Genomic DNA, 22,921 nt, shown 5'->3' on the forward strand with positions numbered 1-22,921 from the left:
CTTAATTTTTTAGGATATACATTGGATTTTTTGACTGCATTTCTTCCTTTTTCTTGGCTTGTCCACCCCTTGACCCTATACCATCTCTTTCAACCACGTTTTGGTGTTTTATTTTGCTTTACCTTTGCCTTTCTAAGGAATTATACTCTTTGAGTTCTCCTGTGGATCCATGGTATTTCAGTTAATACCTTTGTATATGCTTGCCTATCACCCAACATATTTTGATATGGGAAAAGGTGGGGGAAATGATGGTTAGTGAAGTAAGTCAGTCCCAGAGAGAGAAAGGATGTCTGTTTTCCCTTATATGTGGAAGCTAGATTTAGCTTATAAATTTATAAGTAAGGATGTACAATACTGGGAATGTAGATCTCTATTGTTGTCAGTCAAAAGCAAAGGACCAAAGAGGTTCTTGGGTGTTTCTGTGGCTGAACAGCTTAGAGGTGAAGGGATTTCTTTTGTCACAGACCCGTGGTAACCACGGGCTACAGCCCCTAACACAAATGGCTGTGCCCTTTCCCCAGCCCATGTCTTCATCCCCTCAGACTTGGATTCCTTTACAATAAATTAAACAGAACAAAGAGAATCTCCAAAACCCTTTTCAGAGCCATATAAACAGCTTCATCTGAAGTCAGCTAATTCTTGCTTTCAACACTTACCATCAGCAGGAAGATGGTTCTTAAAAATATTAAAGAAGATTTTGCCTTAATGTAACACTGTTTCTCATTCCTCCCAGGACACTGCTTAGTGATTGCTACCAAACTGTTCCCTTGATTAGGGGGCTCCCATTTTCATAGTCTTCCTGGGGTTAGTCCTTTGTTTAATAGAGAATAACTTACATGCACAGCGATGCTCCCAGGGCCCTCCTGACATTGCTATTCAGAGGTAAGAGAAGCAAAGGAATGAGGCTTACAACCCATTTAAAAAATGAGAAGAAAGAACAGAAAATCAGGGAGCCACACTCTTATATTCATAGCCATGATTAACATTGTCAACAGTCTCATCTAAGAAGGTCTTTTTTTTTAATCTCATAGGACAAGTCTAGGTGCCCTTGAATCAAAGTCAAAAAGGTCCCAGCAGACAGTAAGAGGCCTTGTCCTAGTGATGTAGATTGGTACTAATCATAGAGCACACGGGGAAGAAGCAAGCAGTGAAATGAACATATGTAAGGCAACAGTGGATATTATCATAATTCCTAATTATAACTGTTTAGAGGTCTCTCAAGAAGTATAATTAAGTTTAACATGCCAAGTGATAAAGAAAAACTATGAATCCACCTCTGTTTTCCTCTGCCACCCACCAATAACTCTACTCTCTTCCTGGATGATCTGTAAGATTCTCTCCATTTGCTCTGCTTTTTCATGAGGAACACTGTTAAAGGGAGTTTATTCCACAGAGAACAAGGCAGTTGGCTGGAAATCCCACAGCTTTTATAGCCAACCCAGGAGTTCAGTTAAAGGGCTCTAGATTACATCCTCAAGACGGAAAAAAAACACTGAAATATGCTGGATTAAGAAATGACAGTTCTTGTGAGGTAAGTATGCTGGCTCTTTGATACAATCAAAACAGAGCAGAAGGAAGAGACTAGAACTGACCTCCAAGGAACTAGAGATGTCTTTGAGTTGTCTGAAGATCCTGTAGTTGCTCCTTGGGTTGCTACTTTTTCTATTAGTTTAACAAACTCAGAATAATACATCAGACATAAAGAAGCAAAATCATTGCTCACTCTGCTTTTCCCATTCAAGGGATTGGACCTTCCTAACCAATAGCCATGAGGAAAGATCCTAGGACCTAAATAGAAGGTCAAGGAGAGGAGGGGAAAGGAGGGGAGGGGGAGGGGAGGGGAGAGGAGGGAAGTGAGATACTGGGAGAGACAGAGAGAAAGCTTAATGAAAACAACCATTCAGACTCTAAAATCCAAGACAATGGGCCATCTAAGAGCAGGACACTATGCTTGCTTTTGAAGTAGATTTCCCTGGAGTTAAAAGTAATTGCTAATATGAAAAGCAAATGAAACATTCAACCAGAGAAAAAGCCTCTATGCCCGACATGTATTCAAAATCAGAATTGTTTTCTGAAGGTGACAGGACTTGAAGCCGGTTCCATAGAATTTATCACTATGAGTGTCTGAGAGGAGGATGGTAGAAAACCTTGAGAATTCTCATGAACCAGTGCTCACATCATGGCCAGTGCCCACATCAGATGACTTCACAGTGTGTGTGTACAACAGTAAATCCTATGTATACATGTAAACATGTATACATATAGTGTGTGTGTGTGTGTGTGTTGAGTGGGTGTTGTGTGTGTTGTGTGTGTGTGTGTGTGCCAATACCGCAGCTTGAACGCAGGGCCTCACACTCTTGCTTGGCTTTCTCACTCACAACTAACACTCTACCACTTGAGACACACCTCCACTTCTGGCTCTCATCTGGTTAATTGGAGATAAGAGACTCTTGGATTTGTTTCCCTGGGATAGCTCTGAACTATCTCAGATCTAGCTTCCTAAGTAACTAGAATTACAGGTGTAATCCAGGGCACCCAGCTAGAGTAACCATATGTTCTAAAATCCTAATCTTTGAAGAGAAACACAAGGGTAGAGGAACATAACTGAGCATGTTATAAACACAGATTAGAGGCTAAGTGAATACAATACACTTTGTACCAGCTGTGCCTACAATTGTGGATAGACCAGACTGAGGTATAAGAGGAAGAAGATGACCAAAGAATCTTGTTTTCAATGTAGAACTACTTTCCAAACTATGGAAAGATAAGGCATTTGAATTAAAGGCCACCCTTACAAGGTGGCCACCAAGAGATTAAAATGACTTACATAGCCCCTGAGCACATGGAAGTCAATGTCAGGAAAAAAAAAAAGGAAGAAACTTTGAACAAAGGGAATGAAATTAGCACAGAGCTAAAGGGTCAATCTGGAAAGACATATGAGAAGTAGAATTGGAGGACCTAGTGACAGTTAAGGTAGAAGGGAAAAGAGAAGATGGCGAGGGCCAAAGAGCGAAGCCTAGGAAACTCCCAAGTGAGAGAGTCCATGGAGATCTGCCCTCCTCCTCAGTCATTCCCACACTTCCTATGAGAAATAAAGAGACAGGGTTTGCAGAGCAGAGCCTACATTTGAGCTTATCATGTGTTACTGAACTACTTGTGGGGCAAATCACAGAGATGTCAAGAAGATGAAAAGCATCCTTCAGAGGCCATGAGGAAGGTGTAGGCTAGTAATTTAGGTTCAGGATTCATGGACATTAGGGTGGCCTTCAAGATTAGCTAGAAAAAAGGACATCAATGGAAGGAAAAGGGGGCCAGGGCCAGATACTTACAGTGTTAGCACTTTATAGGCAACCCAAGGAAATGAATCTTTAAAAATACAATACGAAAAGAAGGTGACCAGGTGTCAGGGAAGCCAGAGGAAAAAGAAAAAGAGTTCACTTCCGGGGAAGGGAGGGTCTTTTAAGGCTTCTCAGGATAGTATTCAATGGGCGTAGACAAAATCTCAAAAGGATGGAGAACACGCATTTCTAACTTTATCGTGGTATGGTGAGACAGGGTAGGTCATCTAAAATCTATAAGCTGGAGTCTTTATTTTTAAGCATCCACAGGTAGAAGCTATCTGTTCTCCTATAAGCTCCAACCATCTTTCTCTCTTTGTGTTGCTGGCTGACATCCAAACTGAGATTGAGACATCTGGGCTAGAAGTAAGCCCATCCCCTACTGGAGTGGCTCCACCGGCAGGCTCTCATCACCAAGACTAATGCGGGAAGATCTGGTTTGTAGGTGGATTTTTGTCCTTCAGGGGCCATTTATCCACCTGAACTCCCTGTGTGGCACTTCCTCATTTATCCAATTGAAGTACACTTGGTTCAACAGACGTCAAGGTGGTACTTCAGCCACCTGTGAGCTGAAGAAAGGATGGTAAGACTTAACGAGTACACTGAAGTGCCCCCCAGAAATTTCCCAAGGCACTCTATGCCATCCACTCCCTACCTTAGCCTGTACCTATTCACCCACCGATGGCCCGCCATCCTCCCCACCCCCATCTCCCTACCACCACCATGCACATGCACACTTCTCTGCAGGAGACCCATCTTTCCTTCTTTATGACTTTTTTTTCTGTCCTATCTATTTAACCCTATTCACTTTCAGACATCTCCATCTCTTTAGCTTACAAGGTTTGTCTGCATACAGTGAGAAAAAGAATTATCTAATCTAGAAACTACGTTAACTTGGAGGGACCAAAAGTCAGCAGGATTAGGTGAATAGCTGAAGTGGCAATTAGCAATGTCCCCTGACACTGTAGGATGGGGCTGAAGGAGGACACAACAAAAGAAGAAATCATGGTGATCCTGGAGCTTGGGAAGGTAGAAAGCATGAGAAGAACACAGACTCAGATTCTATACAACTCCCTACAAAATGCTTGCTTCTAGGTGAACTGTCACTGGGAGATACCAGATTGTTTTGTGTTCACTAAACCCTGGGAAATAAGACTAAATTTCTCTTATGAAGAAAGAAAAATCATTCAAGCTCCTCGTTTCCAGAGAAAGAAATGCAGCCACTGTAAAAGGAATCATTCAACCCTCAGTAGCTCTGTCAGCACAAGGTATATTCCCAAAGTCCACAGGCAGAAAGTTGCTGGGCTTTTGAAGCTGCCCTCCCCATTTCCAAGCTGTCAAATGTCATATTGCTCATTTCCTTGCAGAGAGTCGACAGGGCAAGCAGGAAGAGAAAAGCCTTGGGGGATGAATGGGAGATTCTTATGAAAAAGAGTAGGGGGCTATCATCCCACGTTGAGCTTTGTCCCTGCCTACTTGGACTCTGTTTTGGCAAACAGAGAGGGTCACATGGCTCCTCCTCCCCTGTCACATGACTCCCCAGTGCTTGATCTCATCGTCTACCATTGCCAGTTGGAAAAGGCAAAGGTCAGAGAGAAGACTCCTGCAAGCTTCCTGCTTGACTCTAGAATCAACGAGACACATGCAATCTCCAGTAATTTGGGGTCTGCTGTTGTTGCAACTGGGAGTCTAGAGTTATAACCTTCTTGGAGGAACCTTCTAGGATCCCCTTCCAGATTGCCCGGGAAATTTTAAAGACAAGCCCCACAATAATACAACCTGGAAAGACCCTGCCTCCCCGATATGCTAAATGCTCCCAACTGCCTTGCTCTTCTGCAGTCCTCAGCCAAATTACCAAGATGTTGGCTCCTTCTGTTACAACTTGTGTAGAACTCTCTCCTCAAAGCCAAATGTTAAAAAGCCTCATCCATATTAACCAGCTCCCCTTGGGAAGTGTTAATTGGAAAACCACATAACGAGATATCTGTTTGCTAAAGACAACATCTAACCGCGGCAGAAATTACACAGCAAATGGGCGACTATGAAAACAGATCCCAGGTGCCCTAGCGACCCCCAAACATGGACACCTGACCTCAGAACAAGCACTCAGCTCTGCAGCTGGGTACTGTGGAGCCAAACAGGGCCTCTCTGTGTGTAGATCCAACCCTAGAAATAAGAAGGATGGCACCCCCTCTCTTAGCATGATCTCAACTGGAGTGCTGAACAGACTCCCAGAGCAGCCTTGATGTCCCCTGCTTCTGGATCCATGATGCCTGTGGCCCCTGCACCACCTCCCTTACTGCAGCACCACGCTTTTGAGCTTCCAACTGCAGCCTGCTCCCACTCCCACCACTAGAGGGCAACAGAGTCCCATACCTCTGGCTCCTCAGACTAGTTCGATCACCTGAAATCTGTACACAAACACCCTGCCTTATTGAAGGCTACGGTAATTATCCATGAAAAGGAAGAAGCCAGAATTCACCACTTTGTGAGGTTGTGCGGGCTCAGATTTAGCTCGTCAATTTGTCTTTTCAAGTTGACCCAGATCTGTAAACCTTTTGAGTTCTGGCTCTTCAAGGGTGAGTTTCCCATCTTGACACTGGTAGTCACAAACTCACCACCCATGTTTGTCTGAGACTGAAACAATGTGCCCAAAGATATCCACCATGGCCACCATCGGTGTCGTCTTGAACCATGGACATCTTTGTGCATCTATGACTCATGGGCACCACATGACCCATGGAACCAAGCAAAGAGGATGTTTCCTTGAGCAAAATGGAAAGAAGAAAAGCCATACTAAATCGTATGATCAGAAAGACCCTTGGGGACAAACAGCAAGTTAAAGATGGGGGTGAGGGAGGAAGCAAATCTTCATTGTCAAACTTAGGGGTTTTTTTGTTGTTGTTGTTCAGTACTGGTGTCTGAATCCAGGGCTTTGCATTTGCCAAGCAATTGCTCTACCACCTGGGTAAAACCACCATTTTGCTTTCCTTAATTTTCAAATATAGTCGCACAGTGATGCCCAGACCAACCAAGACCACCATCATCCTACTTACACTTGGATGGCAGTCACACACCACCACAACCAGCTTTTTTATTGATCGAGGTAAGATCTCATGATGTCTTGAACTGCACACCTCCAGATCTCCATTTCCCCAGGAGCTGGGCCTCTGTGCATGAGCTATCATGCTCAGCCAAGGTCAAACAATTTAACAGTGGAGTCAGGTGTAGGACTGAGTTACCCAGGTCCATGGTATAGTCTTTGCTGCTCCCCAAGCGTAGCCAATGAGGCTCTTTGTGAAATCCAAAAGGCAGATGGAGACAGAAACTTGAAAAACTAACAAAGCATAGTTGTTTTCACTCTGTCCTAGGCAATCAAAGGTCTTTAGGTCATAAGGAAGATATGAGCCACTGACATTCAGGAGAAGGCTTGTTTACATAGTTCTAATTAGCCAGTTAGTGTAGAGATTCAGGCAAAGCAAAGTGGCCACAATGTAGAGTCCCATACTAACCTAGGGACTGAGGGAACATGATTCTTTATGTTTTGTAATACTGGGGGAGAAATTTAAGAACACATTGCTTCTCTCTCCTTAGAAGAAATAGGTCGCCCTGAAAAGCAGAAAGCAAAGATTCCCTATTACATCAATTTCCATGAGCAGTTTGGAGAGAGATTTTAGTTCAGAGATTCACCTACATATTCCTAAAGCCAAACTCCTAGGCTTACCTTTTCCTTTACCCGCTTGCTGTGGGGCCGATCTTGTCCGCATCCATTACAGCAACACAGACCACCCATCCCCCAGCAAGGTCTTCTTTAGCAGTGTTTGAGTTGGGATCAAGTGATAGTTGAGCTGGTACCCTTGGTATCCTCTCAGAGTGGACAAAATAAAGGTACAAGGACGTGCCATGATAACCCACCTGTTGAGCTAGAATGTTCAGGTTTTCTCAGGCTTCTGTGCATTACCTGATGTTAAACAACAGCCAACATTTACAGCACTTCCTCCTTGCTATTAGAGCTCATGTAAGCCATCACTGGAGTTATTTTCTCTTGACTTCCCTTAATTAATTACTCTGCTTACACCGTGCCCTCAGCGCCCTGGCACGGGTGGGAGGAGGGTAGCGAGTTTATTAATGAAGTTATTACATTATTTCTAAAGGCAATGAGGAGGGAAAGAAGGAACAGAGACCCTGTGAGGATCTGGATAAGCTCACCTGCCTTCTCAGCCCAGCTAACAATTTCTAGGCATATCACTGGCTAATTTCCTAGGCCCAGCTTCTTGACGTTCCTTGCAGCTTTCCCCATATAGCTCTTTAAGGTGAGCATGTACTGATTGCTAATGGTTCGGCAAATGGGTGTGGTCAGGGGCAGAATAATGATAGTTTGGTTTTATTAGCGGTATAAGGATAAGTAGTAACACTTTCCTATGCACTTTTACAAAGGGGCTTTCACATCTGTTATCTCCCACAATTCCCACAACCAACCTGAGAGGTGGCTGAAGATGATTGACATCTTTATTTTGCCAGTGAAGAAATAATTGTAGAGAATCCCGGAGTCACTGCCTGTGGACATGGGGCTGTTGGCGCTACTGAGCGGCACCCCGGGCTCCATCTCCTGGTGGATCTCACTTCCCCTGAGAGTGAGTCCATCTCCCTTCACTAACAGCAAGTAGCAAAGAGCACGGGGGAAGGCATCTTGACAGGATGCCAGGTTTACATGTTGATGTTAGATGTGTATGTAAGGTATATTAAATAGGTAGGTTTCATTAGGTAGCCAATGAAGAGAACCCCACCCACTACTCAGGCAGGAAAAGAAGTTTATTTACTGAACTGCTGCTCCTGCCATGCATGGTAGAGAGGCATGGCTGAAAAGGAGGGACCCACCTCCGAGGCCAGGACTTAACTGGGCCAGGGACAGGAAGAGGTGTGGCCAGGTGGGGGAAAGCTGTGGCTACATTGAATCTGGATGTGACCTCAGAGCCTGGGATCCTCCTAAGGTCAAATGGGAGGTGTGACCCGAGGTGACCCAGGATATAAACTAGCAGGAGGGGGAGGTGACTGCTTCCAGGTGTGCTAGTTACCCAGGTAACACAGATACTGGGTGGAAACTTAGCCAAGGGGTAGACACAGAGGTGGGGGGGGCCCTGCATGGCCTGGAGCAGACATTAAAGTGTATCTAGAGATAAAGTATGGCAGAGTGAACCCCAGGGGAGAGATACAAGTAAAAAAAAACAAGAGGTAGTGAGAAATTAGCCCTATAAGACTTTAACTGAGGGTGCCATGTGCTGGTGGCTCATGCCTGTAATCCTAGCTACTCAGGAGGCTGAGTTCTGAGGATCGCAGTTCAAAGCCAGTCTGGGCAGGAAATACCTTGAGAAACTGGAAGTGGTGCTGTGGCTCAAGTGGTAGAGTGCTAGCCTTAAGCTGAAGAGCACAGGGAGAGTGCCCAGACCCAGAGTTCAAGCCCCACGATGGACAAAAAAAAAGACTTTAACTGAGGGTTGTAACACAGGGACAAATAGTCTGGCATGTTGTCCTGTGCAGCTACAATATTGATCAGCATCCCTGATCTCTGCTCACTAGCCATCAACAAACTCCCCACCATCTGTCAGGTGACAAGCAAAAAATGTGTATTTTCCTTTTCCATACCAAGTTGGATACAAATTTGTAACCTGTGATGTGCTATTACACTTCCCTATGCCACTCTCTTGCATGAAACATTTCTCGAGTTATTCATCCTTCATCGAGATGGCCAAAATTCCCATCTCTATCTCTTCCCAGATGAATCATCTTGGGGAACTTATCTTAACTCTGAGAGCCTCCGCTTCCTTATGTTTCTGGTTTTCTTTTTTGGTTTGTTGGGCTTGAACTCAAGGCCTAGAAACTGTCCCTGAGCTCTCTTTGCTCAAGGGTCAGCACTCTACTACTTTGAGCCACAGCACCACACCCAGTTTTTGAGCAGTTAATTGGAGATAAGAGTGTCTCAGGGGAACTTTTCTGCCTGGACTGGCTTGGAACGGTGATCCTCAGATCTTCAGCCTCCTGAGTTGCTAGGGTTACAGGCCTGAGCCACTGGCTCCCTGGCAGCTTCCTTGCTTTTCAAATGTGAATTGTACCACTCACCTTCCAGGCTTTTATGAGCATCACACAAGATGATTTATAGAGAGAGGCCTGGACCAAGGTGAACACCTGGCAGCACATAGCCATTGTTTCTGGGAGGAAAGAATGGCTTTGGTTGAATGGAAGCTGAGTATGATCTCTCTTCAGGAAGAGTTTTCTTCCACCGCCTTGATTCACCTTCCTACGAGGCATAGCCAGGATGCCCACTCAGCACGCAGCCTTTACTCTGTGCTTTGAGGGTGGAAGGCCAAACACCTTTGTGTGTAAATAGGACTTGACCGGCATGTGACCAACCTTCTCTTTAGGTGTGAGGGCAGAAGTTGCAGGAATAGTCATCCTTGGGTATTCAACATTGGGACCCACCCTAAAGCTTCACATGCGAAGTATTTCAGGTGGCCGATAGGATCCTACAGCACAGGTTGCTGCCCTTTGTACCACAGGGCCCTGTGCTGATGGTTTTTCTTTATGTTACTGGCTTCTGCACACTTATCTTGGCTCAGGTCTTTGTCTCTAGCACCGTCTCTGCTAGAAGCAATTTCTTCTAGATCTTCTCACGGCCATCTCCTTTGCTTCACTAAGGCCTTGGCTGACATGCTCCCCATCTTTAAAAAGCTTATCGCTGACCACCCACTTAAAATAACCTCAACCTATAATCACTGTTCATTGTCATAGCCTTTCATTTTTCTAGCCGGCTCTCTTATGTTCCCTCTGTATCTCTGTCAACAACATGAGCTGCAGGGGACCAGGGACTATATTGTGTTCACCACTTAGAATGTGTCAGGCCTGCAGTCACAGTCCAGAATAGTCATTAGTTGAATAAACAAGATTAAAAAAATGACCTCCCGGGAGGTGTGGCATCCCACCATGACGCCTGAACTGGAATACAGCTGGTACTCGGTGATTGTTTCTTCTGGTGATGTGAGGGATTCACTGAGCACCAACTGCGATCCCCGGGAAGATGCTCAGCCTCAGAAGACTTGTCCTGAGAGGCTAACACTGTCTCTTCAAGGGAAGCAGAATCCATGGGGCCTTTCCAGTCCCTCCATCCTTCATCATCAGGCACTAGGTAGGAGAATGGGGTTAGTAGAGAGGCTGAGTGCAGCCTCCTGGCCCAGTTACAAACCTAGAACTATACTTCAGAAGGACCTTTCAGAAGGTCTGTGCCCTTAAAGAAATTAATCACATAGTGTCCAACTTCGGACACTATTTTTGTCCTCATTGCCAGCATGAGCTGTTACTCATCATGGCCTGGGCAGGTGGTCCTAAAGGTCTAATTCCTCATTATGAAGCATCTTCCCTCCCCTCGCTAAGAGAATTTGACTTGATTAAGAGGCAGGCAGACAGAACTGCAGTGCATTTGAAGGGTCAAAGGACAGGAAACGGTAATGACAACTCAGAACCTGCCATCTGGTCACCCCTACACACACCTTGCCCTGACAGCCAGCCAGCCATACAAGGCCTCCACAAGCCCCTGGAGACCTTGTCCTGCACATGGCTGGCAGGCAGCTCAGGCTTTAGGGGAGGCACGCCCTGGATGCTGGCTCTGCTGCTTCCACATTTAGACTGCATTGCATTACCTCACCGCCAGCCAATCGGTACCTCCGGAGCCTCAGCACACACGCGCACACACACACACACACACACACTCCTCTTGGCCACAGACATGTCGCTGCTCTCGCTGGCCCTGGAGCCGGCTGCTGCAGTGACCAAGGGACTATTCTGGGTGGGGTACTGTGGAGGAGGTAGGGACAGGAGCAGGCTGGCCATCAGAACCATGGACAGAGCATCTTCTCTCTGCAGGCCTTTCTATGTCATTACCCCCCACCCCCAAAGAAAGACTCTGGCGTGCAGAGACGCATATTCTGCACACCTCAGCCTCGCTCAGGTGGGCAGCAGCCACAAGAGGGTTAAATGGGTGAGGAGAGATTTCAGCCACTTTAGAAGAAGCTAAGTAGCCTTGAATCACCCTGGAACAGCATGTGCTCCTCCCAAGAACATGAGTGGTCTGTCACCCCTTCTTTCCACCAGGCCCCTGCAGCTACGTGCTGCATGAAGACGGCTGTATCCCACCTCTGGCTTTGCTCCTGCTCACTCCCACCCAAGTGAAATGCCAGCCACAGAAGATAAGCAAGAAGGAATGCTGAGCATCCTTTAGGACCAAGGTATCCTTGAGCTGCTAAAAGAAGAGATAAGTCCCCCCCTGGACTGTAGGAAGGCACTTACATTCGATTCTAACATCTGGATAACCTGGTGGCCACAAGTGTGCCCAGCCTGTGCCCAGGAGCACTGACTCTCAGTGGGAATGGAAACTGGGGAGAGGGGGGTCGGCTGCCTGTCTGCCAGCAGGAACTACTGCTCCCCCCAAGACTCAGGTGGCTCCCTATTTCTCAGAAGGCCTCCAAGTTCATCCAAGAGAAAGGCTTTCAGAAAATGGTACTTTATCTATGTAGGGTCTTACTTCAGAGAGTTTTTTTTTCCAACCCCTCCAGGTAGAAGTAGAGATGTTAATATATCTTTAAATAGAAAAGGGGAGTAGAGAAACTGGGTAGGAAACACGGATAAATCTTCACCAGGTATTCAATATTTTACACAAACACAGCTATCCAGCAGCAGTCATGGCTCTGCCGGTGTGCAGTGTGTCTGTATTGTTAATAGCTTTCCGTACCGTGAGGAGGAGAGGGTGGTCAGGGAACACAGAGGGGAAATACTAATGAGGAGTGAAATAAGATGATTCAAGTCTTCCACCATCCAATGCCCGTCTGCACACAATAAGGGGTGGGGACGGGGGCATCCAACCTCAACCTCCTGCAGCAGATTCCTTTTCCACATTGTGAGCACATCCTAACAGATCACCTGTTATGACTGGTCAGCTCTTCTCATGGTAGACTGATTTCATATTTAGACGTTGTCTGGTTATTCAGTCTCTAGCTGACTTACCCTCATAGCCAGAAACAGGGTTATCATAAACCCCATTCAGCAGAAAAGCCATTATATTAGAGAAGAACAATAGGCCTGTGGCACATGCTATGGACTGTGCAGCAGCTGAGACAATCCGCTATATGAATTGCTGATGAAATTTTATGGAAGCCAAAGAGATAACGGTCTAAAAGTGTCCAAAAGGAAATTGATCCTAGTGTCAAGCTTAGACAATTGAGGTATTCCTTTCCATTCTTAGTTGATAGATCTGGTCCAGAAACACATGTATTCTCTTAGTACAATCAGGGCACTCAAGAAAAAAAAAACGCTTTGAGGAAGACACAGGGAAGAGAATGCAGCCTGGGAAGCAGAATCCAAATCATGTCAGAGGCTTCATGGTAAGTCATTTTAAATTACCCTTGCCCACATTCTCAGGGGCTCAGAGGAACTGTCTCTTCTGTATCAAGCCAAAGTCTCAGTAGCCGATAGTTCGAGTTGAGCTGAGCCCTCAAAAAGGGTTTAAAAGAAATGCCTTGCTTCCAGCCCCTTCCAAAGCAACAAGGTTGTTTTTTTAATGGTACAGTTCGTAGAAAAGCTTTAGCACCACTTTGCAAAGCTGATGTATTTTCAGCCTGTTTTATTTCATTTATTACCTGAAGGACAATGCACACGTTTTGAAGCCCTGGCTAAAAAAAGAAATCTATTACATAACTGTAATAAGTCTGGCAGCTATTGTTGTAGTGAATAAACTGGACATCTTGTCTCCCAGCTACAGATTCAGATGTCTGAAGCCTGGGAATTCTTTGAGGGTGATCAGGGAGCCTGCTCCCTAGGCAGGAAGAAGAGAAAAATTGAAGTCGTCAAAGGCATGAATCTACATGTTGCATAGAAGAAGAGATGAAAACTACTTTTGGACCATTAGAGGCAAGAATTACTCTTTCTCCATTTTTCCTCAGAATATAACAAGAGAATCTGGGACCCAGGCTGACAAACCCTGGGCAGAACTTGGTCCTACACACTGTGCTGAGTGAATGAACCAAGCAAAACCTCAGACTGCCGGATCATGGCCACCTACTCTAATAGGCTATGCTAAGAGAGGACAAGGTAGGGATCTCGGTCTTCTCAAGGGTTATCACACATTCCACTGTAGGACTGGAAAGGATATTTCTAGTACATTTCTTTCTTTTTGCAACTATCAAGAAAACGGTGGGCTGGGCACTCGTGGCTCACACTGGTGGCTGAGATATGAGGATCAAAATCAAAGCCAGGATAGAAAAGTCTGTGAGACTCTGATATCCAATTAATCAGGGAAAAAACTAGTCATTGGAGGCATAGGTCAACTGATAGTCAACCCTGAGAAAGGAAAAAAATGAGCGTGCAAGGCACTGAGTTCAAGCCCCAGTATCACCACACCCCTCCCTACCCCCACAAATAAAAAGGGAAGAAAAGTCTCAGAGAATCACTGGCATGTTCATGGCCACATATGGGACTGTGGTGGGGCTGAACTCAGAACTAGTACTTCTTCATCCAGTGAGTATCATATGAACAGCACCTGAAAGTTGAGTAGAAATAAAGCTGTTAGGCCTGCACATATTAATGTACACCTACAATCCCAGTTTCTTAAGAATTAGAGAAGTGCATGCAAAAAGATTGCAGGAAAAACTAAAACTAAAAAGGACTGGTGAATATAGTTCAAGTATTAGAACTCTGGACCAGGACTGGGAATGTGGCTTAGTGGTAGAGTGCTTGTCTAGCATTCACAGAGCCCTGGGATCTAAAAAAATAGAATGGAAGAAAGACAACCTCTTCAGTAAATGGTGCTGGCAAAATTGGCTAACTACTTGTAGAAAACTAAAGCTAGATCCTTATATATCACCCTGCACCAGAATCAACTCCAAATGGATCAAAGACCTCGGAGTCAAAGTAGACAATCTGGAAACATTACAGGATGGAATAGGAGAAACCCTAGGTTTCCTTGGCACAGGCTGAAATTTTCTTAATAGAGACCCAGAAACACAACAAATCAAAGAAAGGTTGGACAAATGGGATTGCATGAAGTTGTAGAGCTTCTGCATGGCAAGGGACATAGCTAGCAAGATCAATAGAAAGCCCTTGGATTGGGAGAAGATCTTCACTAGCCATACAACAAACAAGGGTCTCATATCTAAAATATACCTGGAATTAAAAAAATTAAATCCCCCCAAAACAAATCTTCAAAGAAACAACTGCCCTATAAATAAGTGGGCTAAAGACTTAAAGAGAAACTTCTCTGAAGAGGAAAGAAGGATGGCCAATAGACACATGAAGAAATGCTCAACCTCCCTAGCCATAAAAGAAATGCAAATCAAAACAACATTGAGATTGCACCTCACCCCAGTTAGAATGGCTATAATCAAGAACTCCAATAACAACAGATGCTGGAGGGGATGTGGACAGAAGAACTTTACTACATTGTTGGTGGGAGTGTAAACTTGTTCAACCACTTTGGAAAGCACTATGGAGGTTCCTCAAAAGACTCCACATAGAGCTCCCCTATAACCCAGCAATCCCACTTTTGGGCATTTACCCAAATGATCACAAACAAGACCACACTAAAGCTACCAGCACAACTATGTTTATTGCAGCATTATTTACCATAGCTAAGATATGGAACCAACCCAGATGCCCCTCAGTAGATGAATGGATCAAGAAAATGTGGTATATATACACAATGGAATTCTATGCTTCCATCAGAAGGAATGACATTACCCCATTTGTTAGGAAATGGAAAGACTTGGGAAAAATTATATTAAGTGATGTAAGCCAGGCCCAAAGAAACATAGGCCCCATGGTTTCCCTTATTTGCAATAACTAGCATATGTCTGAGTCAAGCAGAAAAGGTCAGATAAGTTGATCTTAGGAGAATGAACCCCAAGATAAGTATTCACATTTTTTTTCTCTTTCTTGCAATTGTTTCTAACATATTTATAAGATGATTTCTATGTTGCTTTGTATGTCCCTCCCCCACAGTATAACCCCTGCTTTCACTGTATTTGATGTTGGTATAATTTGTGGAGGGGAAGGGAAAAAGCAAATCGTTTAAATAGAGATACAGATGGACCCATTGCAACAAGGAGTTGTACAAGTCATGATGTTGAAAAACGAACTTTACAACTTTGGTGGAGGGGGGGGAGGAACGGGTTGGGGGAGGTGGGGGGAGTATGGGAAGGGATGGGAAGGGGAAACAAAGAGGAGGCAACAATGCTTGATAATAAATGTACTCATGGGGCTGGGAAGGTGGCTCAGTGGTAGAGCGCTTGCTAGCATGCCTGAGGCCCTGGGTTCAATTCCTCAGCACCACATAAGCAAAAAGAGAAAAGGCGGAAGTGGCACTGTGGCTCAAGTGGTAGAGCACTAGCCTTGAGCTGAAGAGCTGAAGGACAGCGCCCAGGCCCAGAGTTCAGGCCCCCTGACCGGACCCAAAAAATAAACAAACAAAAAAAAAACAAAACAAAGAAATGTACTCATTATCTTGTCCATGTAATTGTAACTCCTCACAATAAAAAAAAGGAATCCCACATTAAATACTTTGGATCACCGGGGGGGGGGGGGAGGAGGGGTGCGGGGAGAAGCCCTGGGATCAAGTCCTTAGTACCACATTTTAAAAAAGCCAGAAGTGGCACTGTGGCTCAAGTGCTATAGCGCTAGCTTGAGCACAGAGAAGCTCAGGGCCAGTGCCCATGCCCTGAGTTCAAGCTCCAGGACCAACAAAACAAACAAGCAAAAAAATTAGAACCCTGGACTAGGCAATCTCAAATGCCTAAATTCAATCTTCAGTGCTGTCAAGAGAGAAAGAGAAAGACAGAGAGAGAGAGGAAGGAAGAAAGGAAAGAAAGAGAGAAAGAGAGAAAGAAAGAAAGAAAGAAAGAAAGAAAGAAAAGAAAAGAAAAAAAGAAAGAGAAAGAAAAAAGAGGAAAAATAAATATAGTTTTGGATCTCTGGGATCTATGGGTTAGAGAGTGGCGTTCTCTGTATGTACCCAGATCAAACTGTAGTCATCTTTACATGAAAGTTTGGGGAGCATGCCCCTACCCCAACTCCCTGGCACATCAAGTCAGTACAAGAGAGTTCCATCCACTCTCAGGTTCCACAGATCATTCTCTAGGGTCTTGAAGCAAGATGGAAATGGAGCCTAGATCCTTTGTGTTGCAGGAGAGGGGAGTTGAACTGTTGTCGATTGTTATGAACCAGGACTACAAGGAAGACATGGATGTCCATAGGTAACACACTTGGGAACATATTGTGATGGAAATGGTCCCTTTCAACCCCAGGAACAGCAAAGAGCCTTCCTAACCCTACACTTTCTTGGCTCCTGATCCCACAAAGTTATACCTTACTGCTGTCTAGTTTTGACCTTCTTTAGGAGAAGCTTGAGACCATTTGTAAGGCATTAAGGCCACACAGCTCTTTCCTCCCTGTTGCCCAGGCTCTGCTCTCTTGGCTTCCCCAGAATGTCCTGCCGCAGAAGCCAGCCCAGGTAAGGAGGACACTGCTGCTCCCCCAGGTGTGTCCTGGCCCAAGACCATGGATGTCCCCCAACATGCTGACAGTCCAGTAGAGGAAACAAGACCCACTTATAGTCAGTTTAACAAGGCACTAGGTAATCATATCAGAGTGCCAAGCTGTAGGTGAGAGTGGAAGCCAGAGGTGAGGAGCCCATGAACACTGAGGTCTTCCATGACCTCGTAGGGAAGCCAAGCTTAACTTGAATGTTAAAGAGTTGAGCAGGATGCCAATGGGTGAACATGAGGTGAAATGAACTTGGGTTTCCCTTCCAGAAGCTTCCTTCAAGAAGGCGGAAGTGTGGCCACGGAGAGTAGCTATTGGCATTCTCTCGTAAGGAGAGGAGGAAGGAGGCACCCCAATAGAATCAGCCAAAGGGCACGGGCTGGGAGGTAGGGTGGGGGTGCCTCTGGGTCTCAGTGGATGGGGGTGGGCATCTTGAGGCTGTATGTGTGTGTGGTGGGAGGGTCCCAGTTCTTCATCACTGAAATCCACAATGGCCTTCATCAGCGAATGCACACCCCTGCCTGAGAATCCTGACTGGCAGTCTGCAAATGAAGATCCTGGTCCGTTCCAGGATCCCACAGGCGCCACGCCAGCACAACTCATAAATACTTGGCAGCCTTGGCCTCTCAGAAAGTACCAGATTCCCCAGTGGCAAGAATAGCCAACACAGCGCATGACACACACAGCTTCCACAGCTACAGTTAGGGCTGTTCGTGGAGTTACCCAAGAGTATCTTTTGTCTTTTCCTCCACAGTTTTCTATAGTGAGTATCGGCTTTTTCTTTGTGGCTTTATGTCTGTGTTGATTCCACACTCTCTGAAGCATAACAACAACAACAACAACAACAACAAACCAACTCAGCCTGATGCCAGCATCTTTGAACAGCTGGATATGGCCACTTCTAAGCTCCAGGCAGCCTCAGGCCTAGGCTGTGGCCTTCAGTGAGGCCTCCCAGGGAATACTGGGCTTTGGCCCCTCTTGAACTGTTTATTTGGATTCTTGCTATACAGCGACAAGGAAGGAGAGACAAGCACTAAATATGCTGATTTATAATGCTGTGGCTCAATACCCAGAGAAGCCAAATGACTTGACACAGAATCACCGACTGGCAGAATATCCCTGACCCCAGGACTTTTCACATCCCAGTGCTCTTCCTCACACTTCTTTCAGAACCCAGAAGAAGTGGAAAGATGGTAAGAAGTGACATTAAGACATGGATTTGGAATCTCTTAGTAACATCTTATCCCAAAAGGGGGCACTTGACCTTATCAGTGAATGACGTCAGCTATACATGGTATCTTTTAAAGAAAAATAAAACCTATGTCAACAACACATGCAAAAGAGAGACAAACTTAACAGAATGAAGGATAACATTCTAGAGTACGGAGTCTGTTACAAAACTTGCTGGTTTGTTCCAAATATCAATTACTGTACATACATCTTCAAAACAATTAGAAGCAAACTTGATCGCTGAGTGTGGTGGCTCACACTTTTAATTCCAGTGGAAAAGGTGGAGACCAGGAAGGTGGTGACTCAAAGCCAGTCCAGGCAGAAGAAGTTAAATCTCCTCAATCAAGAAGCCAGTGGGGCACTGGCCTATTGTCACCCCAGCTTTGTGGCAGGCATATATAGCAAAGGTGAAGCTTTGAGTTCAAATCCCAGTACCACACGCAAGGAAAGGAAAATAATCCAACTTTCAAAATTATTTTCTTTAAGCAGTTGTACAAAGGAGTTGCCATTTAACAAAGTAGTTACGAATACTACGTATCTTGATCCATGTTGCCACTTTCAACATTCTTACTTACCCCTTCCAATCCACCCCTTCCCTCACATTTCTTGAGTTTGTAGGATATATATTGAATTTTTTATTGGACTCTCCCTCTACTTCTCTTTGTCCAATTCCCTATGACCCCAGCCCAGAATGCAATATCATGAGGCAAAAGTTAAATAAAGTTATCTATTTATCTATTTATCTTATCTATCTATCTATCTCACATATATATTTTCCATACTTTTGTTTACACCCATTACCAACCATCTTGGTTGCTTTTATCTTTGTATGAAATCAAGTTCAAAATAAAATACTACAAAATGGTAGGTAGGTCTTATAGTAGATACATTTATTATAATAATGGCTGCCATGGAAACATGAAGAAGGAAACAAACAAGAAATTAAATCTTGTAAACAACAAAATAAGTAAGATGGCAAAAGTCATAAATATGTTGGGAACCGGTGACTCAAGCCTATAATCCTAGTTACTCAGGATGCTGAGATCTGAGGATCAACATTCAAAGCCAGCCCAACAGACAAATCCAAGACATTTTTATCTCTAATTAACCATCAAAAAGCTAGAAATGGAGGTACAGCTCAAGTGGTAAAGCACCAGCCTTGAGCAAAGAAGCTAAGTAAGAGAGCAAGCTCTGAGTTCAAGCCCCAGTACTGCTCCTCCCCACCCAAATTATAAATAAGATATGCTAAAAGCCCTTCAGTCAACATAGTCTCAATTATAGTCACGTTTATTCCCTTAATATTTAAGAAAAAGTAAAATTATGGTTGATATGCTTTAAGATTTTTGAAAAAATGGGAGTGCATTAATTCACTTTACAAAGATGATTGGCAGACTAGCTCAGATTAAATATAGTTTGAGATGTGGGGAATGATTTTAAAAAAAATGGAACACTTAGCAGGAACTCCTAAGTGTCCAAAAATGGGGATCTTTTAGAAAAAAAAATTGAAGGGGAAAGGTTTCGAACTTTCAAGCTTTAGCATGATCAGAATCACCTAAAAGACTTGTGAAACTAGTGAATAGCCAGTTTCATTTCATCTCCCAAGAATCCTGACTGGCCACTCCCATATTCCCTGGGAAGAAACGAGATTTCAGAAAGGCTAAGCAAGCTGCCCCAGGTCACATCAAAAGCTGCCGAGTTCCATGGGTTGAGTTGACACAGTGCCTTTAGATGGAAGAAGTTTCCCCATGAAGCTGATGCTGCTGGTCCACAGATGGCATTTTGAAAACTGCTTTAGAAGCTAATGAGAGAAAGTAGCAATAAGGACCAATCACTTCTGTAAAACTAAATTGACTAAGGCCATATTCTCCCTCATGACCTTCCCTCAAGGACAGGCCTTGGGTTCTCAGGAGTCTTTTCCAGGAAGGAATTTGCTTTCCTGAATGCAACACGTAGTAAGTGGATGTGATGATGTCTGCCCTTTTCCATCCAAGCTTTGGATATAGACTCTTTAGAAGCCCAGCAGACCTAACTCCTCCCTTTGAGCTTTTCATTCAACACTCTCCCTGGGAAAAAAGGTTCCCAGCCCAGGTTGGATATCCAGATCCTTCTCCTGTGTCAGGGGTGTGTCGCTATAATTCCTCCAGCAAACACTACCACCCAGCGCTGTCACAGCCACAGCCCTGCAGGAGCCCAGAAAATCCTGATACATGGGCTGTGTTGACATTCCTAATCTCATAAAGATGGATTTGCTGTTTGCTCAAAGGCTTTCGGTAAAGACTGTTTGCCAAAGAGAGGAGGTAAATGCAGATATTGGAGGGTTCCAACTTTCCTTCAAGGACCTCTCAGGGAGACAAACTGGTCAGATGGGGTCAGGTGTGAGAGGCATGGCTCCTCTTTCTCTCTCAGTGACCTAAGCAGAGCCCACAGAGATTTTATTTTTGTCGACGAGAGTGGAAACAATCATTAAATACCTTGAATCCTTTCTCTAGTTAACAGTTTATGCTGGTGACCACAAGCTTAAGCAAGTATAAATAGATTCATTGGGAGCACTTGTTAAGCACCTACTGAATACCATGAAATACATATGCATTAGACTGTGATGGCGATCCTGTGCTTCTATCATCCTGGCTCAGAGGGGAAGGAAGGATTTAATGTGGCATATTCTGTCATTGGTGATGGAACCCTCACATTTTTCCCAATGTAGAAATCTTGGGGCTCTTTCTTCCCCTCTGGCTGGCCCCATTCTACCTCTTTTGCTAGACTCTTTTGATTACTCCAATCTCTAAAACAAGGGTGAGCAAAGCTTGGATGTAAAGAGCCAAATAGTAAATTTTGTTGGTTTGGCAGGCCATACATCTCTATCGCAACAACTAAATTCTCCATGATGTAATCAATAGCCGTCATTGGTAGAAGGTAAAGGGATTTCAAGTGATCACGTTGCAATAAAACTTTATGTATAAAAAGAAACAAAAGTCGGCCTCTGTCAGCCAATCCTTGCTCTATAATAGGCTCCTCTGGCCACATACCTGGGAAGGTGATCTTGTTATCTATACTCATTTCTCTGTGTTTCTCCCTGGAGTTGTCCTTCAAATGTGTAAGCAAATGAGTCCCAGACTTATAACAACCCCAGCCTATGTGTCCTCTTAAACTCAAATACATCTACCTATTTTATGTCTCCATTTGGCTGCTTCATATGCAGTGAAACCCCACAAATCCAACTGAAGCCCTAGGTATTCCCCCTCCCTGCTCCTAGATGCTACCGTCCTCAGCAAACCAAATCTCATTGTTCCAGGTGTCCAGGCCAAGAACCTTGATGATGTACTGAGTGTCACTCTGGTCCCCTTCTTTCATTCATACTCCAGATCTAATCATCACTTCTGTCAAGTTTGGCTTCAAATATACCCAGAAGCTGGGTGCTGGTGGCTAATGTCTGTAATCCTAGCTACTCAGGAGGCTGAGAGCTGAGGATTGAGAATCAAAGCCAGACTGAGCAGAAAAGTCTGTGAGACTCTTGTCTCCAGTTAACCACAAGAAAACTGGAAGCATGGTAGAGCACTTTCCTTGAGCAAAAGAGCTCAGAGACAACACCCAAGCTCCAAGTTCAAGCCTCAAAGGCAGCAAACAAACAAACACATTAATAAATATTGATAGAGATAGACAGACAGATCCAGAGTCAAACATCTTCCATCCCTATCAACATGATCCATCACCTGATTTATGATATCTCCTAATTAACCTCTTCTCTCCCTCATGTGCCCACTAAATGTCCATTCTCTGCACTCAGAAAGAACACTCAGACTTTTTCCATTATAACTCAGACAAATTACCCTGTTCAGAGTTACCTGTGTCTCCATCTCATACCCAGAAATTCTTTTTCCATGCTTCTTTAATTCTGTAATTTTGATTCTGCCCTTGGGCCTTCTACCTATGTCCCAACCGCACAGCTTCCAACTCACCAAACACATTCCTATCCCAGGACCTTTGCCCTTCTCCTCTGGTAACACTTTAGATTGTCACTCTCTGGTGTCCACAAATATGAACTCAAACACAATTTCAACTCTGAGAATCTTTTTCTCAACTTCTATATAAGTAATTGTGTCCTTCCTTTATTGTTTTATTTTTTCCCTTGTAACTCTTATCAACTGATAATGTATGTATTTCTTTTTTATCTGTCTTCTTGAATACAATGTCAGTTCTATAAGCACTAGGCTTTTTTTTCTGTTATGCTCATTGCTGTAATCCTTTTAGTGAGAGCTCTGCTTGTTCATAGGGTAGGTATTCTATATTTTTAATGTAAATAAATGAACATCTGAAAAAAAATCCAAGACAAAGACCTATCATCTCAATTAATTCTACAGCTGTTTTCCCCAAATAGATAAAGCATTATGCTAATGAAACTGAGATTCGGAGGTGGAAAGATTTTCTGAAAGAAACACAAATTATAAATGATTTGATGGCAGAACATTGTTTTTATGATTGCAGGTCCAGTCTGCCTCTCACACAGAATACAAAATTCATAAATTCCCTCCAGTGGTTGTATCCAGGAGGTAAAGGTGATGTTTAGAGTTATTTTTGTATTTTAGCCGATGACTACCAAAGCAATGCTTATCAAGTTATTTTACCAGTGTGTGTTTGCTCAGATCACAGAGACAGACGGAGGGAGGGTATGTGTTGTTTGGTCCTGGTTGAGTATGAGAAAAATGAGCAGAGTTACAGGCGCTGGTGAAGAAAGAAGGAGAGACAATGTGTATTGAGCCCCACTGATATTGATGACT

The 22,921-nt window shown here is 44.2% G+C and overlaps 1 protein-coding gene across 2 annotated transcripts in view; it reads right to left on the reverse strand.

Annotated features, from left to right (window-relative positions):
* The window catches only part of Nrxn3 (neurexin 3), a 1,505,050-nt gene that overhangs the window by 1,156,448 nt on the left and 325,681 nt on the right, over positions 1-22,921 (reverse strand). The window contains exon 7 of one of the 2 annotated variants that reach the window (XM_013014269.1): positions 2,356-2,373. The exons of the other annotated variant lie outside the window; for it this stretch is intronic. Within the exon in view, the coding sequence (XP_012869723.1) occupies positions 2,356-2,373 (18 nt within the window). The remainder of the gene's footprint in view (positions 1-2,355; positions 2,374-22,921) is intronic. 2 annotated transcript variants of the gene reach the window in all.

This window comes from Dipodomys ordii, unplaced genomic scaffold, assembly GCF_000151885.1.
Source record: "Dipodomys ordii isolate 6190 unplaced genomic scaffold, Dord_2.0 Scaffold2, whole genome shotgun sequence".
In the NCBI taxonomy this organism is placed as follows: domain Eukaryota; kingdom Metazoa; phylum Chordata; class Mammalia; order Rodentia; family Heteromyidae; genus Dipodomys; species Dipodomys ordii.